General features: G+C 47.9%; 1 protein-coding gene and 1 long non-coding RNA gene across 6 annotated transcripts in view; one reads left to right on the forward strand and one right to left on the reverse strand.

The window, feature by feature from the left end:
* Positions 1–2,118: 2,118 nt before the first annotated feature.
* Positions 2,119–12,606, reverse strand: LOC116533944. The gene is made up of 4 exons (XR_004261528.1): positions 12,508–12,606; positions 12,086–12,091; positions 8,785–8,788; positions 2,119–3,625 (listed from the first exon to the last, which is right to left on the reverse strand). It is a non-coding gene; the product is annotated as an uncharacterized LOC116533944 (long non-coding RNA).
* A 3,975-nt stretch (positions 12,607–16,581) lies between these two features.
* PIGG (phosphatidylinositol glycan anchor biosynthesis class G) overlaps positions 16,582–17,477 on the forward strand; it is a 42,631-nt gene continuing 41,735 nt past the window's right edge. For all 5 annotated transcript variants that reach the window (XR_004261529.1, XM_032253851.1, XM_032253852.1 and 2 more), the window contains exon 1: positions 16,582–16,867. Coding sequence is in view for 4 of the 5 variants with exons in the window: in XM_032253851.1 (XP_032109742.1) it covers positions 16,714–16,867 (154 nt within the window). In the remaining variant the exon portion in view is untranslated. The remainder of the gene's footprint in view (positions 16,868–17,477) is intronic.

The following is a 17,477-nucleotide window of genomic DNA, read 5'->3' on the forward strand; positions in this document are numbered from 1 at the left end:
AAGGAAAAGAAAAGAAGGAAAGAAGGAAAGAAAGAAAGAAAGAAACAACCAACTTATTTTATCCCTCAAATTTGGCCCTTATAATCTCACACACCTACCTCTTCCGTGATAGTCCCTGGGCCTTGAGGAGTTGAATGGCTTAATTTCTTGCTCTGGGTCTCAGGAATGCAGTTTATTCTTATTGGCATCTTCTATAGGGCCTGAAGATGAGGATTTAATTTAAGTGTTTAACATTTAGCAGGACTTGGTGTCCTTTTTAGATCCAGGAGTGAAAGCCCTGTAACTTAATGTCACAAATGCTTTAAAAGCACATACAGAAACATACACGGACATAATAAATGAAATAGAAATTACTTTGACAAAACATAAAATCTGTCGGCCATTCACCAAAGGTAAAAGAAAAAGACCTTCTGCAGTGGACAGAATATTGTTTTGGAAGAAAACACTTCCTAGACCTTTAAGAAAACGTGTCTTTTCAAAGGATAGAGAAAGCCTAAAAATGGTAAGATGCAAATAATTTAAATATCAAAGCACCCCACACAGTAGTGACTCTAATGAATACCAAAGGACATCACTGGTTAACAAAATGCTAGTCCTACCAAATACCTGAGCCTGCTAAAGTGAAAATCTCCGCATCACCACTGGGGTCTGTGCAACACCTTAACTAACCTCTGCCACTTTGCCCCCGGTGCCAGGAGGCCCATGAAATAACCCGTGTGCTGCTTCAAGATCTCATCTCTAGGTTTGGACTGCCACTGCACATTGGATCAGATGACAGACCAGCATTTGTGGCGAATTTGGCCCAAAAGACAGCAATGACCTTGGGGTATTACTTTGGAAACTGCACACTGCCAGTTGACCTCAGAGTTTGGGAAAAGTGGACAGAATGAACTGGACCATCAAAAATAGCTTAGGGAAAGTGTGTCAAGAAACAGGATCAAAGTGGTTGCAGGCACTTCTCTTGGTGTTATTCAAAATTAGATGCACTCCCTCTAAGAGGACAGGATATTCCCCCTATGAAGTCATGTATCATAGGCACCCTCCCATACTCCGGGCACTCCTCGGGAGTGGGGAGAGATTGAGTTAGGACACCAGTTACAAACTCTAGGAAAAATCGCTCAGGATATTTCAACCTGGGTAAATGAAAGATGTTCTGTAAGCTTATTCTCCCCAGTTCACCCTTTCTCACCAGGTGATCGTGTATGGATAAAGGACTGGAATGCAGCCCCTCTGAAGCCACGGTGGAAAGGACCCCAGACCGTGATCCTGACTACTCCCACAGCTGTAAAGGTAGAGGGACTCCCAGACTGGATCCACCACAGCTGTGTGAAAACCAGCGCAGTTGAAACTTGGGAAGTAACACCAAACCCAGACAATGACTGCAAAATCACCTTAAGAAGAACTACAAGTCCTGCTCCAGCCACATCCTGGAAGCTGGCTGGCCCACGCATGGCCGAAGCAAGAGGAAATTAATCGTGGGACTTGTTCTTCTTAATATTTGGACTTGTACAGTAGGGACATTAACTAATTTTGAAGAATGCTCTCAGTGTGTACACCAGGTTACTAAGGTAGGATGTAAAGTTACTGCCATTCTTTTGTTAAACAGCTATTATGAATGTACAGGGACATAGAAGGGAAACTGTTTATATAATGGTACTTAGTATAAGGTGTGCAATCCAGGGTATGGACAGCCCAATGTCTGCTATGATCCATCAGAGCCCCCTACACATACAACTTTTGAAATTAAACTTCTAACAGGGTGATGAGACAGCCCTGCCAAGCTAATAGCAAAAACAGAGGAGAAGGGAAGCCCAAAACAGGTTACATTAAGGTTTGATGCCTATACAGCCATCAATGCCTATCATTCCAGTAGGAGAGCTGTGGTTCCCTCGGATAGGAACAAGGTTATGCAAAACAGCACAAGTATATCTGCCAGAGAACCTACTGGTGCAGTAATTGCATTTTTGGGTTATGTGTCATCTGGGCCACTAGGAAAAACAATACAAATAATTCCATATTTCTTGTACAAGGGAGAAACACCATTCCAGGGAGTAATGTTGCTTGTGTCTCAGGACATTGTAACCTAGTAGAATTAATAATTACGAACCCTCAAGACCCTAAATGGGAAAAACGGGAGAGTGTAATGCTAGGAACTGATGGAAAAGGGCTTGACCCCGGAGTCAGTATCCAAATTCAGGGAAAAATAAAAAAATGCTCAGCCTGGCCAGTGTACCAGCACTTTTGTGGTATATTAAATAAGCCAATGCCAGAACTTCCAAAAAAGACAAAGAACTTGTTCCTCCAATTTTCTGAAAATGTGGCTCATTTCCTCAATGTTACTTCTTTTTATGTATGTGGAGGGACGGCTCTGGGTGATAGGTGGCCATGGGAAGCCCGTGAGTTATTACCCTCTGACCCTGTCCCTGACCTGACCTGAGTTCAAAGGGTTCAAACCAGCAGTTTCTGGGTTTTAAAGGTTTCAATTATCGGACAATATTGTTTGGCCAGAGAAGGAACAGACTTCACTGTTCCAGTTGGAAAGCTTAGCTGCATAGGGCAGTGACTGTACCCTGGTGGAGCTCAATCCATACAGAAAAGAACCCCCTCCTAAAATTTCCAAAATTACAGGATGCTTGCAATCACCCTGGGTCCTGGAGAGACTAGACAGCCCCTCCTGGGTTGTACTGGATATCAGGACATAGAGCATAGGTACAGCTGCCTGAAATATGGACAGGTAGCTATGTCATAGGCATCATTAAGCCTTCTTTTTTCCTATTATATGCTAAGACAGGTGAGCTGTTAGGACATCCAGTCTACTCTGCCCAGGGAGTGAAAAGAAGTCTGAAAATAGGTAAATGGGAAAATAATAAGTGGCCACTGGAAAGAATTATTGAGTCCTATAGGCTGGCCACAGGGACAGAGAATGGCTCATAGGGACACCGGACTCATATCTATATGCTAAATCAGATCATCCAGTTGCAGGCTGCCTTTGAAATACTCATTAATAAAACGGGCAAAGCTCTGTCCATTTTGGCCAGACAAGAAACTCAAGTGAGAAATGCCATTTATCAGAACCGGTTGGCCTTAGATTATTTGCTGGCAGCTGAAGGAGGAGTCCGTAAAAAATTCAAACTAACCAACTGCTGCCTGCACATAAACGACCAGGGTGATGCAGCTAAGAATATAACCAAACTAGCACACGTGCCTGTGCAGGTCTGGCATAAATTCAATCTAAGTTCTCATTTAAAGGTTGGTCCTCAGCCTTGGGAGGATTAAAAACCTTCATCACAGACGTAATAACAATAGTGGGTGTTTACTACTGCCCTGTTTTCCCCCCTTGTTTCTCTAAATGGCTAAGAAAACCTTTACTGCTATAATAGACCAGAAGAACCACATCACAAATGTTTTATATCTGTCATTATCAATCAGTTTCTTCAGAGGATCTGGAAAATGAGAATGAAAGTGAGACCTCTCACTAATATTATAGAGTGGTGAGGGGCTCAAAGTGTTGGGGGAGGGGGGTGAGGAAGGAGACCCAGGCATCTAGGATTGCCTCCCCCTTGACTTCCACACTGCATTTCAATAGAAGAAAAGGCTGGCCGACTGGTGCCTCCTAAATCACCTTCTTGTAAATAGCAGGCATTGTGATATTGTGCCAGAATTGCTAGCCTTTGCTTAGTTATTTAGTAATAACTAAAATAAGCAGCCCAGGATAACTAAGATCTGTGTGTAAACAAATGCTTATCTTGACTTCTGTAAACCACTGAAGTAACAAACAGAATGACAAAAGTCCCTTGGCCCTTGGAATGTCCGGAGACCCCTGCCCTCATCTCCGCCCAGGAGGTGAATTACAGAATCCCCTGGACCTTGGAATGTCCGGAGACCACCGCCCTCGTCTCCGCCCAGGAGGTGAATCACAGAATCCCCTAGCCCTTGGAATGTCTGAAACCTTTTCATCCCCATCCCCGCTCCTCACCCCCACTCCCAAGGTGGTTTTTCGGGTATAAAAAGTCTTGGCACCCTCCTTTTGATGCCACAGGTTGGAGAGACAGGAGTCCTCTGTGGTCACCGGTATAATAAATGACCCTGCAATCTGGCATACTTTTGTCTTGGTGCTAACTTTCTATGCTCGGTCCAATACAACATTTGGAGGTCCCCAGCGAGATATTCTCTTTTTGTTATCACCAGACAAAACCATCTCAGAGTCTCGCCCGGGCAGCCGCTCCCACCTTGGGGGCCTCTGGGGAGGCACCCCCTGTTCTTTCCCAGGGCCCCGGAGTGCCACCATGGAGGATAAGCGACCTCTCAGCTGACATTCACCCGAAATTCCTCAGGGTCCTAAAAAAAAAAACCTCCGGAGGTAAGTCTGGTCTGGGAACTAGTTCAAAGGAAGGGCCAGAATCATTGCAACTCTGACCTGGCAAGCCTCACCGAGACGTCGCTTGAGGCTTCTGGTAGCTGGTGCAGTGGGTATCAGCGTTCGCCTTCTGGTGGCTGTCATAGTGGGTGGCAGCCCTCTGGTAGCTGGTGCAGTGGGTACCAGCGTTCGCCTTCTGGTAGCTGGCATAGTGGGTGGCAACGTTCGGTTGTTTTTCGTAACCTCTGAGTGAGAGAGTGAGTGTGTATATATGTAGTCCCACGGCTGAAAGGCTACAGGGCTTGTGTGGGCCTTCACCTGCAGTTCCACTGGGGCGTCGTAGGGCATAACGGTGATTCACCTCAGAGCTGTCCTATTTGGACTTCCATCCTGAGGTGACCAGGCCCGGGGATTATACGGGTACACCTTAGCCAAAACACCCCTGAAAATTCCTCCGGGAAAGTGGCCGGGCAGGCATCTGACTGGTCTCCCATCTGGGGGGCACCCACCCTTTGTCTGTCACTCTTGAGGTCCTGTCTCATCTGTAAATTTGTCAGGTTTTTTTTTCTTTTTCTTTTTTTTTAAATTTGTCAGTTTTAAATAAAACTCCTGCTAGCAGACATACACTGGTTCAGGCCATCTTCTCTTCAGGTAGGAGATATCTTACAGTGGTTAACGAACCACTGGATGCAGGGAAATTTTATTGATTACACCCCAGCAAAAATTAGTCTTTTCTCTTTCTTTCCCATCTTCTTCTATCACTGAGGCCTCACTCTTTCTTCCTTTGCCATGTGGCAGATAATCTTAACTCTAGTTGTCTTTATTCTCTTCCTTGTTTTGGTCATTGTGGCCTGTAAATTCTCCCAGCCACCTCCACCAGGAAAAGAGTACTTTTTTTGCCTGTGCTGGGTCAGATTCCATGCTGGGAAGGCCGTTGTGCCCTCGACACCTTGGAGGTAGTTTCTTTGGAGCTTGTGTGGAACAAAACCCTAGATCAGAGTTTACGGGTGCTCTTTCTTAGGCTGGGATGGAAAATTGGTAACTGCCTATTCTGCCAGGAAAGTGTCCAATGTTGTTATGGGCAGTACCCGACAGTGCATCACGAAGAGGCATATTGGCACTATCCTGGATGTTGGGAGGTAGGATGTCACCGCCCCAGTAAAATCTGACTGGCAGCACTTCTACACACTCTACCGGGTGTGGTGGGTCCAAAACACACATCCAGTAGACCTCCTAGTCCACCTGTTTTGTCACTTCCTGACCTTTCTGAAGCAATTGGCCATTAAAAATGTATAAAGGGGAGGATTATGCCCGGGCAGCGCTAAACCTCCATAGTGCTCATTCTCACCAGTTGTGGTTTGCGGGGGAAAAAAAGACAGCTGCCTTACCTTGGCCCCTACCCCCGTTCCTCTGACTAGGACTAGGAGTAAACCCTAAAATCCAGTTGTCTGGTCCTTGCAGGACCTGGCTGCAGAGGCCCTGCTAAAACCTGCTTTAAAGAGGGCCAAATTTTAAATGTGAGGCTTTCCAAAATTGGCTTTACTACAGAAAGAGAGAAAGTAGAGAAGAAAGGAGACAAAAAGGAGAGAGAGAGAGAAGGGGACCAGAAGCTGCGGGGGTGGAGAACTCGCCGCCAGCAAGTTCAGTTTTAAACTGACATTAAGAGCGTTTTTTTTTTTTTCCTTTCTCTGCCAGCAGTGAGCCCTGCCCAGCTTTGAGGCAGGCCACACTGCCTCAGGGTGCAGCATTTGCGTCCAGAATCTGCCTTTAAGAAAAGCTTTCTAACTTTTTGTAACAAAAGTGACTTGTTAGCACAGTCGTTAAGGTGTGGGGCCTCCAACTGCAAGGTTGTTGGTTCAAATCCTCAGTGAAGCCAGTTTTAAATTAGGGAAATCAGTTTTAAATTAGTGAATTCTCTTGAGGGAAAACTTGGCATTAAAAAAAAAAAAAACCACAAATGGGGTCATCTAGCTCCCGGCCTTGTATCTCCCTCCAATGCATGACAGCCAACTTCAAGGTTGGGTTCTCAGGCCAATATGGGGTTAAATTAACCCCTGGGAAACTCCGGCCAATATGGGGTGAAATTAACCCCTGGAAAATTCCGCTCTTTGTGTGAACTTGAATGGCCGTCTTTTGGAATTAGGTGGCCAAATACTGGGACCTATGACACAAAAATTACCCAGGCTGTATGAAAAATGGTTGCAAAAACTTCTGGATACCCTAAGCAGTTTCCATACATCAACCAATGGTTGGGTTTAGTCCAACGGCCTCCCCCATGGCTAAAGTGCTGCATAAAACAGGCTAGACTTCAGGTCACGTTAGCCAGCCCAAAAGAAAGTCCCTTCTGGGCCAGCCATTCTGCTCACCCCAGCAGAGGATCAGGAATTACTTCCACCCTACTCAAGGCCCTCTAAACCAGCGCCTCAGCACCCCCCTCGACAGTACTATTAACCAATCCTTGTCCCCCCTGCACACCCGTAGCGGGGCCCCTGCACCCACCGGCAGTCCTCCCTTTCCAAGAGGCACCCCCAACAGAAGACAATCGGAGTCGCCCATTCTTTGTTCACATCCCCTTCTTGTCAAGTCACTTACATAACTGGAAGGTGATAGAGATCAAAGAGAGGGTCAAAACACCAAGTGCTTGCATGAGCTTTAAAAGCAAGGGAAAGCTGCCGGGCTAAACTCAAAATTGGCAGCACCCATGGCATGGCAAAGGGGATTTCTATGGCCTGCAAGCTGGCAGAGATGCGTCCAGTGTGAGGGGCTGTGCAGGAGGGAAGTGCTGGGGAACTGCTAAGAGTTCCCAGGAGGGGGTTGTACTGAAGAATGGCTAAGATGGCCAGAGGGGGAGGGTTAGGTACCTGCCCAGATAGAAAGTTCCCTGGGAGGGGGTAGTGCTGGGAGGCTGGGGAATTTAAGGCGGTGACGTTGCCGAGGTTTTACAATGAAACCCAACATCCCCCCCTACTCTGAGAAGCCCCAGGCTTTGACAGAACTCTTAAAATCTGTATTCCAGACGCATTGCCCCACTGGGGACAACTGCCAAGAATTATTAACTAATTCTGTTCACCACAGAGGAAAAAGGCAAAATTAGACAGGAAGCCCTGAAAGCCATCATAGGTCCAGGGCGAGGAAAAAGTTTTTTTCCCTCTACCTGACCCCAATGGGACCTCAACACCTTGGGGGGTGGGGTCACCAGGCTCTGAACACTTTTCACCGGTATCTTATAGAAGGGGTTAGGGGAGTGGCCCACAAGCCCACTAAACTCTTCGAGGTAGGAACTGTAACTCAGGGTCCACAGGAGTTGCTAGCTGCTTTCCTTGAGCGCTTACTGGACGCCTATTACCCTGAGGCCCGGAGAATCAGTGGGCCATCAATCTGGCTTTTGTTTCCCAGTCTGCCCCAGACATCAAAAGAAAATTGCAAAAATTAGAGAGGTTCCAGAGAATGAATTTAACTCAGTTGTTAAAAATTGCCCAAAAAGTCTTTAACAATAGAGACACCTTAGAGGCCAAGCAAAATAAGAGAGTTACTAAGGCAGTGATAGCAGCACTCCAGGAAAAACCACAACTAGCCCCTGGACCACAAATCGATTCGTTGATCTGGGAAATGGCACTCACCCATTCCCTGAGTGTCCATATCCACTCCTGGGACGGGACTTGCTCCACAAACTGCAAGCAAATATTTCTTTCAGCGAGGGTCAAGCTTGCCTCTCAATTCCTCCTCCCTTAGCCACAGGGCCACCTCAGCAGATCCTCATCACCTGTGCTCTGTCAGACGAGTATCTCTTGCAGGAAGCTTTATCCTCAGAGGCGGATCAACTACCTGCACCAGACTTCCTCCGCAAATTTCAAGAGAGTGTACCAGGAGTATGGGCTGAAACAAGTCTCCCAGGGCTGGCAAGTCACCGCACCCCAGTCGTGGTCCAGCTATTAGCAACGGCAACTCCAGTCCAGGTGAAGCAATACCCTATGAGCCGGGAAGCCAGGCGAGGAATTGCTCCGCACATCACCAGACTCTTGAAGGGAGGAATCCTCACTACCTGTAAGTCTCCCTGGAACACCCCCCTTGCTCCCCGTGCTAAAACCAGGCACACAGGACTATCGGCCTGTGCAGGACTTGAGGGAGGTGAATAAACGGGTAGAAACTGTTCATCCTACAGTTCCAAATCCGTACACCCTCCTATGTCTCTTGGACCCAGAACACCATTACACTGTCTTGGATCTTAAGGATGCATTCTTTTGCATCCCACTAGCCCCTGTTAGCCAGTCTATATTTGCTTTTGAATGGACCAACCCTGAAACTGGAGTCTCGGGGCAACTCACTTGGACAAGACTGCCTCAGGGGTTCAAAAGCTCCCCCACTCTGTTTGATGAGGCACTTAGCCAAGACCTTGCTGCCTTCCGAGCTGAGTTCCCAGAGTGTACCCTACTCCAATACGTGGATGACACTCTTGGCTACAAAAACCCAGGAGGCCTGTAAAGAGACCACCCAGTCATTATTAGAAACCCTGCAGATTTTGGGGTACCAGGTCTCAGCTAAAAAGGCCCAATTCTGCCAGCCAAAAGTGACTTAACTGGGCTATGTTATAGAGAAGGGCAACCGGGCACTGGCACCCAGCCGAATCCAAGCAGTGCTGCAAACACCCACCCCCACCACGAAACGCCAAGTTCGAGAATTCCTTGGGGCAGTAGGTACTGCAGGCTATGGATTTTGGGATTTGCTGAGACAGCCAAGCCCCTGTATGCCTGTGCTGGAGGAAATCAGCCCTTGACATGGACAGAGGTGGAGCAACAGGCTTTTGACAAGCTCAAGACTGCCCTGACTGCAGCCCCAGCCATGGCCTTGCCAGACATCTCTAAACCTTTCCAGTTGTTTGTGCATGAGAAACAGGGAGTCACTAAGGGGGTGCTCACCCAGACATTGGGACCATGGTCCCAGCCAGTTGCCTACCTTTCAAAAAGACTTGATCCCGTAGCCTCTGGGTGGCCAGCTTGTTTGAGGTCGGTGGCAGCTACGGCCCTGTTAGTCAAAGAGGTGGACAAACTGACTTTGGGGCAGGAGTTGAACTTAGTGGCACCCCATGCGGTGGAGTCGCTACTCCGTGGAGCTCTGGGAAAATGGATGTCTAATGCCCGCATAGCCCAATACCAGGTCTTACTTTTGGACCAGCCCCGCATAAAATTTTCAAAAACCACAGTTTTAAACCCCGCCACGCTGCTACCTGACAGCGAACCAGGGAAGCCCATACATGACTGCCAACAGACAATAGATGTCCTCCACGCTGCGCGACCGGATCTCACCAATGTCCCCCTGCAGAACCCAGAGGAGGTACTGTATACAGATGGCAGCAGTTTCATGGTCGACGGAGTCAGGTATGCTGGGGCAGCTGTGGTCACTCTAGAGCAGGTTATCTGGGCCCAGGCTCTTCCACACGGAACCTCAGCCCAAAAGGCAGAACTAATAGCTTTAATAAAGGCCTTGGACTAGGTGGAGGGAAAAATTGTTAACATCTACAGGGATAGCTGGTATGCCTTTGCTACGGCCCATGTGCATGGTGCCAGTTATAAAGAAAGAGGATTGCTTACCTCAGAGGGAAAAATCATCAAAAACAAAGAGGAAATCCTAGCTCTACTAGAAGCTATATGGAAGCCTAAGGCAGTGGCATTAATACACTGCAAAGGACACCAGAAAGGAGATTCACCAGAGGCAAGGGGAAACAGGGCAGCTGACCTACAGGCCAGACAGGCAGCCTTGGGGCCAGTAAAACCTCTGACTCTTCTTGTGACTCTGCCGGCCCCAACTCTGCCTCCTACCTGTACGTACTCACCTGAGGAAGAAAACTTTGCTAAAGAACAGGGGGGATGGCAAAATTCCACAGGATGGTGGACTATACTGGACACAAGGATTATGCTCCCCGAGGTTCTAGGACAGGCTCTAGTTAAGGACACACACCAGGCCACTCATTTAGGACAAACAAAACTCACTGAGCTGCTGAGGGCCAGATACTACATTCCACACTTGCATGAAATTGTTAAAGAAACTACTACTCGTTGTGAAGTATGTGCCAGGATAAATACAGGAGGCAGTAGGTCTAGTCAGGCAGGGATAAGACTCAGGGGTACTAGCCCGGGGGAACACTGGGAGGTAGATTTTACTGAAATAAAGCCCCCAGCGTGCAGCTATAAGTACCTCCTTGCGTTTGTAGACACTTTCTCTGGATGGGTCGAGGCTTTTCCTACTAGATCAGAGACAGCAATGGTAGTAGAGAAAAAATTGTTACAGGACCTGGTTCCTCAGTTCGGCTTGCCCCTGACACTGGGATCAGATAATGGCCCTGCATTTACAGCTCAGGTTTCACAGGGCCTGGCAAAGGCCCTGGGCATATCCTGGAAACTGCACTGTGCCTATCGCCCCCAGAGTTCAGGGCAGGTTAAAAGGATGAACCGGACCATAAAGGAAACTTTGACAAAATTCATTCTAGAAACCGGTGAAAACTGGGTCAGCCTGCTTCCTTTTGTTCTCCTCCGTACCCCATGTACTCCCTATAAAAAAGCTTTACTCCTTTTGAAATTCTGTTTAAAAGGCCCCCTCCCTTACTCCCCAGACTCGCGGATGCCATACATGCTGGAGTCCATAACCATACACTCCTTAAGTCCTTGCAGGCACTCCAGTCTGTTCAGTCCCAGGTGCACTTGCTCATCAGGGGAACTCGACCTACCCCAGTGGATTTCACTGACCAGCCAGTACACCCTTTCCAGCCAGGGGACAAAGTCCTGGTGAAGAGAGTCAGTGCCTCCGGCCTAACTCCTCGCTGGAAAGGACCATACACTGTAATCCTGGTCACCTGCACGGCAATCAAGGTGGACAGACTGACTGCCTGGATTCACCACTCACACGTCAAGACTGCCCCCCCGGATGCAGGATGGGAAGCGGTTCCATCCTCAACGGACCCCCTAAAGCTAAGACTATTGCGCCATTCTCGGTCATCATCCTAATCTCCCTGATTCCTGCAACCACCCTCTGAAAGGGACACTCCTTGGCACCACCTACTATCAATGGGTCATCACCGAGGGCTCCACTGGAGCATATGTTAGTTCCTTAACCGGAAAGGGATCCACCCTAGTCAACCTAACCCCGGAGTACACTCTGGAGACCCCCATTACCTTCTCCCTGGACCTCTGTGCCTTCCTGGGCCCCCACTTAAATTTCAGGACAAGTGGTGGTATAGCTGGGTGTGGCAGTTTAGGGGCAGAGCAACAACTCCAGACCATGGGGTTATATCTGTGCCCAGGATCCACCCCACCAAAAAGATGGAACTGTGGAGACTTAAATAAATTCTTTTGCCCCCATTGGGGTTGTGAAACTATCTCCACTATAACAGGATACACTGCAAACAGAAACTCTTTCATTTCTCTCACCTGCGACCCTCCCCCAAACCCCTGGCTAACATTCCTGCTCACTGGATTAGCAGGACCCTTGGTGCTAATGGTCCTAGGGTTAACATTTGGACCATGCCTTTTAAACATGCTCCTCAAATTTATCCAGGAAGGAATAAACTCGGTCAAATTGATGGTTCTGAGATCCAAATATGGGCCCTTGTGTCAAAAAGAGGAAACCTATTGAGGATTTAATACATGTTAAAAGAACAGGGGGGAATGTGATATCGTGCCAGAATTGCTAGCCTTTGCTTACCAGTAATAACTAAAATAAGCAGCCCAGGATAACTAAGATCTGTGTGTAAACAAATGCTTATCTTGACTTCTATAAACCACTGAAGTAACAAACAGAATGACAAAAGTCCCCTGGCCCTTGGAATGTCCGGAGACCCCTGCCCTCATCTCCGCCCAGGAGGTGAATTACAGAATCCCCTGGACCTTGGAATGTCCGGAGACCACCGCCCTCGTCTCCGCCCAGGAGGGGAATCACAGAATCCCCTAGCCCTTGGAATGTCTGAAACCTTTTCATCCCCATCCCCGCTCCTCACCCCTACTCCCAAGGTGGTTTTTCGGGTATAAAGTCTTGGCACCCTCCTTTTGATGCCACAGGTTGGAGAGACGTGAGACCTCTGTGGTCGCTGGCATAATAAATGACCCTGCAATCTGGCATACTTTTGTCTTGGTGCTAACTTTCTACGCTCGATCCAATACAACAGCATGGTGTGGGGGAATCTCTCCAGAAGACACTGTTTTTACTTAAACAAGATCAAACCCCCACCCCACTCCTCCATCGACCAAGACCCTTTCACATGTGATTTCTAAAACTGTAAGCTCAAGACCCTTTCATATGTGATTTCTAAAACTGTAAACCCAAGATCCTTTCACGTGTAATATCTAGAGTGTAAGCCTATATAAAGGCAGAGCTTCTCTTTGTTAGGTGAGCTTGGCCATTTAGACAAAACATAAAGCCTCGCTCTTACTTCCCAGTTCAGTGTTCGAGAGATCTGTTTCTTGTGGCCACTCCTGCTTCAGTATATAGAGAAAAAGTCTGCTGGTGATAGAGAGAGACGGTTTTATTTTTCTTTGAGCCAAATCAAACATAAAGTATAGAAATCTATCATAGGATTGTATAAGGAGACTGATTTTATTTAGATAGGGACTACATGTCTTTTAACTGGATCTCAGAGCTCTGGGCAGAGCCCACACTGAGTCCTGGGTCTCCAGAAAAAGAATTATTTTGAGGTTAGAACATGTGATACTTTTATAGTGCATTTAATTTTTTTTTTAACAAAGACATTTCTGTGTGTCTAAATTATATTCTTCCTTAAAAACCCAAGAGTAGGCTGGGCGCGGTGGCTCACACCTGTAATCCCAGCACTTTGGGAGGCCGAGGCGGGTGGATCACGAGGTCAATTGATCGAGACCATCCTGGTCAACAAGGTGAAACCCCGTCTCTACTAAAAATACAAAAATTAGCTGGGCATGGTGGCACACGCCTGTAGTCCCAGCTACTCGGGAGGCTGAGGCAGGAGAATTGCTTGAACCCGGGAGGCGGAGGTTGCAGTGAGCCGAGATCGTGCCATTGCACTCCAGCCTGGGTAACAAGAGCAAAACTCCTTCTCAAAAAAAAAAAAAAAAAACAAAAAAAAAAAAAAAAAAACCCCAAGAGTAGCCTGCTATAATAACTATTTTAGTCAAAAAATCAAGTGAAAACAGAATTCAGTCAACTGAGGAAAAAAAAAAAACTTTTGCTCAAAAAAAAAAGACAAGGTCCTAGGAGAGAAAAACAAACAGAAAACAAAAACATGAAAACTTTCTAAATACAAACATGAACACATGCATGCATACACACACAAATCTTGGATGCTAGCCTTTTAATTAAGCTAACTTTTAACCATTGAGCGCCTTTAAACAAATATTTTTAAATCTCATTACCATATTTTGGCTAGGACAAAATGCTGTTATTTCAGAAGTATAACCACTGCTCTTTCAATTTGGTCTGACTGGCAAAAAGGTGGCCGGCCTTGTTATGTAAATAAAGTCCCTTAATAGTCAAAGTCAAAATCTTTTCTCTTTTTTTTTCCTTTTGCTGGCCATTTCCTCCCCCAACCATACCACCCTTTTTGTGTGTGGGGTAGAGGGTGGGGTATTTAGCCGCTTCAGAGGCCTTGTTCCCATAATTTAGAGTTTCCCTTCAGATTTGGCCAAGTTGGAATGTGTGTAGGACCCAAAATGTATTGCTTGCGGATCTAGCTTTTCAGGGCTATTATCCCCTGAACTTGTTCGTTCCATCTGTGTGGCAGCCACCTGGCACAGTGTCAGAGGCTCAAGGTGCAGGAGGGGTCAGCTCCTTATATGCACCTGCCAGCTGAGATTAGACCCTAAGTATGTTCTTCTGAGGGGGAAACCTATTTAGAGCCACTGCATGTCTTAAGGAGCATTCCTCCCAGACACCCTCACGTGATTCTCAGTTGTCTGAGAATGCCCGGAAAGGCTGAGGGGAACAAGGTGGGTGCTCTTATTTCTTCAGAGGGGAAGATTCCATGCTCATGCGCTAGAGGGTTTGGAGTTGGTCAGATCTGATAAGGGAAAGGACCAAAACATGCAAAAAAAACCAAAACAAAACAAAAAAAAAACCAACAAGACAGAAACAAACAGTAGAACAGGTAAGCAAAACTAACAATGATCACACAAATTACATGATTTCTGAACGCTCTAAGTGTAAGCAGAAATTAACACCAGCTGGTTGTTAATGCTATCTTTAGTCACTTAAAAAGAATTTGCAAGACAAAAATCCCAAACCAGTTTTCTTACCTAGTGATAGGGCCCAAGCTGAAGACCGCTCTCTACAGATGCAGAAGCAGGCAGGCTTGCCTTCCCTGATGGAAGCGAATGGAAACTCCCAAAAAAGGAGTTATTTTAACAGCAAATAAACATCGGACCCCCACCTGAAAAACATTGGAAGATCAGGGATTCCTGGAAGAACCAGGTCCCAGACTTCAGCAATTATCCTACCAGTTTGGGCAATAAGGTGCCCAAGCCAGTACCAAGGACCAGTAGGTGAGCTGCTGCAGGCTGGGTTACCTTCACTCAGGATCCCCTAGTGCTTACCAAATGTCAATTGAGAAAAATGACAAGTCTCAATCATCTTAGGAGGCTTATTTGCCAAAGTTAAGGACACATGCCTGTGACACAGCCTAAGGATGTCCTGACGATGTGCACCCAAGGTGGTCGAGGCACAGCTTGGTTTTATACATTTTAGGCAGACATGAGACATCAATCATACATGTAAGGACAGGCCAGGGGCGGTGGCTGGCACCTGTAATCCCAGCACTTTGGGAGGCTGAGGCGGGCAGGTCATGAGGTCAGGATTCTGAGGCCAGCTTGATCAACATGGTGAAACCCCATCTCTACTAAAAATACAAAAATTAGCCGGGCATGGTGGCAAATGCCTGTAATCCCAACTACTCAGGAGGCTGAGGCAGGAAAATTGCTTGAACCTGGGAAGGCGGAAGTTGCAGTGAGCCGAGATCGCACTCCAGCAGCCTGGGCGACAAAGTGAGACTCCATCTCAAAAAAAAAAAAAAAAGAAGGATATTGGTTCTGTCCAGTAAGGTGGGGACAACTAGGAGCAGGGAGGGGGTTTCCAGGTCACAGGTAGGTGAGAGACAAATGGTTGCATTCTTTGAGTTTCTGATAAGCCTCTCTAAAGGAGGCTATCAGAATATGCATTTATCTCAGTAAGCAGAGGGATGATTTTGAATAGAATGGGAGGCAGGTTTGTCCTGAGCAGTTCCCAGCTTGACTTCTCCCTTAGCTTAGTAATTTTGGGGCCCCAAGACTTTCCTTTCACAACAGATAATGAAAATGTGGTGTATGTATATACACAATGGAGTACTATTCAGCCCTAATGAAAGAATGAAATCTTATCATTTGCCACAGCATGGATAAACCTGAGGAGACAATGTAAGCAAAATAAGCCAGACAGAGAAAGACACGTACCTCTCGCTCAGGTGGAATCTTTAAAACAGAGTTAATCATTAAGAGATCTACCAGTTGTCTGAGGTATTGGGTTGACTTCTGTTTTTGAGACGGAGTCTCACTCTGTCACCATGCTGCAGTGCAATGGCGCGATCTCAGCTCATTGCAACCTCTGTCTCCCGGGTTCAAGCGATTCTCCTGCCTCAGCCTCCCGAGTAGCTGGAACTGCAGGCACGCGTCACCAAGCCCGGCTAATTTTTTGCATTTTTAGTAGAGACGGAGTTTCACCACGTTGGCCAGGCTGGTCTCAAACTCATGACTGGTGATCTGCCCGCCTTGGCCTCCCAAAGTGCTGGAATTAAGGCGTGAGGCACCGCGCCCGGCATGAATTTTGTCTTTCAGTTGACAGAGAAGCAGGGAGAACAGTGGTCACTAGAGATTGTGGGGAAGGAGGAGAGGGCTGGGAGAGGTTGGTCGTAGGCACGAAGCAACCATCAGGAGGACGAATTCTGGTGCTCTCACGCACTGCAGGTGACTGCAACAGTGAGGTATTAGGACAAGCTCCCCTGGTTCGATAATCAGACAACATGTATGTATGTGAACATCAAATTGTACCCATAAATATGTGCCGTTACAATGTGTCGATTAAAAAAAGGTTTTTCAGTTAAAAAATTTTACAACCTTGCTCCTCGCGGTGGGCGGCGCCCGTCGCGGACTCTGCAGGAAGGCGGACCCAGAGCCCGGGAGTGCCGCCGGCTGTGCGCACTTCCGGCGTGACTCCGCCGTGACGCGCCGGAAGTGACAACACCGTGGTCGGCTGCGAAGTGCGGGGCTGGCGCTCTTGCTCGGAGGCGGTTCCCTGGTCCCGGAAGCGCAGCTGCTGCAGCGGGAGGCTTCAAGTGGGGTCCGTTTCGCAGCCCCCCTGGCGTGTGCACGATGCGGCTGGGCGCCGGGACTTTCGCAGCCTGTTGTGTAGCGATCGAGGTGCTCGGGATCGCGGTCTTCCTTCGGGGATTCTTCCCGGCTCCCGTTCGTTCCTCTGCCAGGACCGAACACGGAGCAGAGCCCCCAGCGCCCGAACCCTCGGCTGGTACGGACCCCTCCCGGGCGTCTCCGCTCCTCTGACCCTATTGCCCCTAGAAGACCCTTTTACCCTTTTTCTGAGCCTCGCTGCCCGGATTTCTTCTCAGCGCTTCCCGGTGGTCTCTTCCATTATGGTCCCCATCCCCAGAAATTCTTTTTATTTTCTTTTTCTTTTCTCTCTTTCTCTCTCTCCCTCCCTCCCCGCCTCCCCTCTCCCCTCTCTCTTCCTCGCCTCCCCTCCCTCCCTTCTTCCCTCCCTGCCTCCCTTCGTTCCTATTAAGCGCTCCAGCGCCTCTTTTCTGTATCCCTACAACTTTGTGGCAGCCACTGCTACTGGACACACTTCGACCTTCCTTCCTGATCACAAAGTAGGCTGTGCCCATCCAGCCTCCAGCTCTACTCGTCCAGAGCCCCTGCCCCTTTACTGAGCAGCCTTTGGGTCACTCCCTGCCTCGGGCGCCCATTTTGCCCCCAGCACACAACAGATAAGACCCCTGCCGATCCCCTCGGATTTGGTTCTCTTATGTTCCTCCAAGATGTTTTCCCTAGTCTTCACCTACCCAGCCACACACAGCAAGTAAAGGCGCCCTGGTCTGGACCGCGTGCACACACCACCA

The sequence above is a fragment of the Sapajus apella genome, unplaced genomic scaffold, assembly GCF_009761245.1.
Source record: "Sapajus apella isolate SASKATOON/1434 unplaced genomic scaffold, GSC_monkey_1.0 scaffold85, whole genome shotgun sequence".
NCBI classification, from domain to species: domain Eukaryota; kingdom Metazoa; phylum Chordata; class Mammalia; order Primates; family Cebidae; genus Sapajus; species Sapajus apella.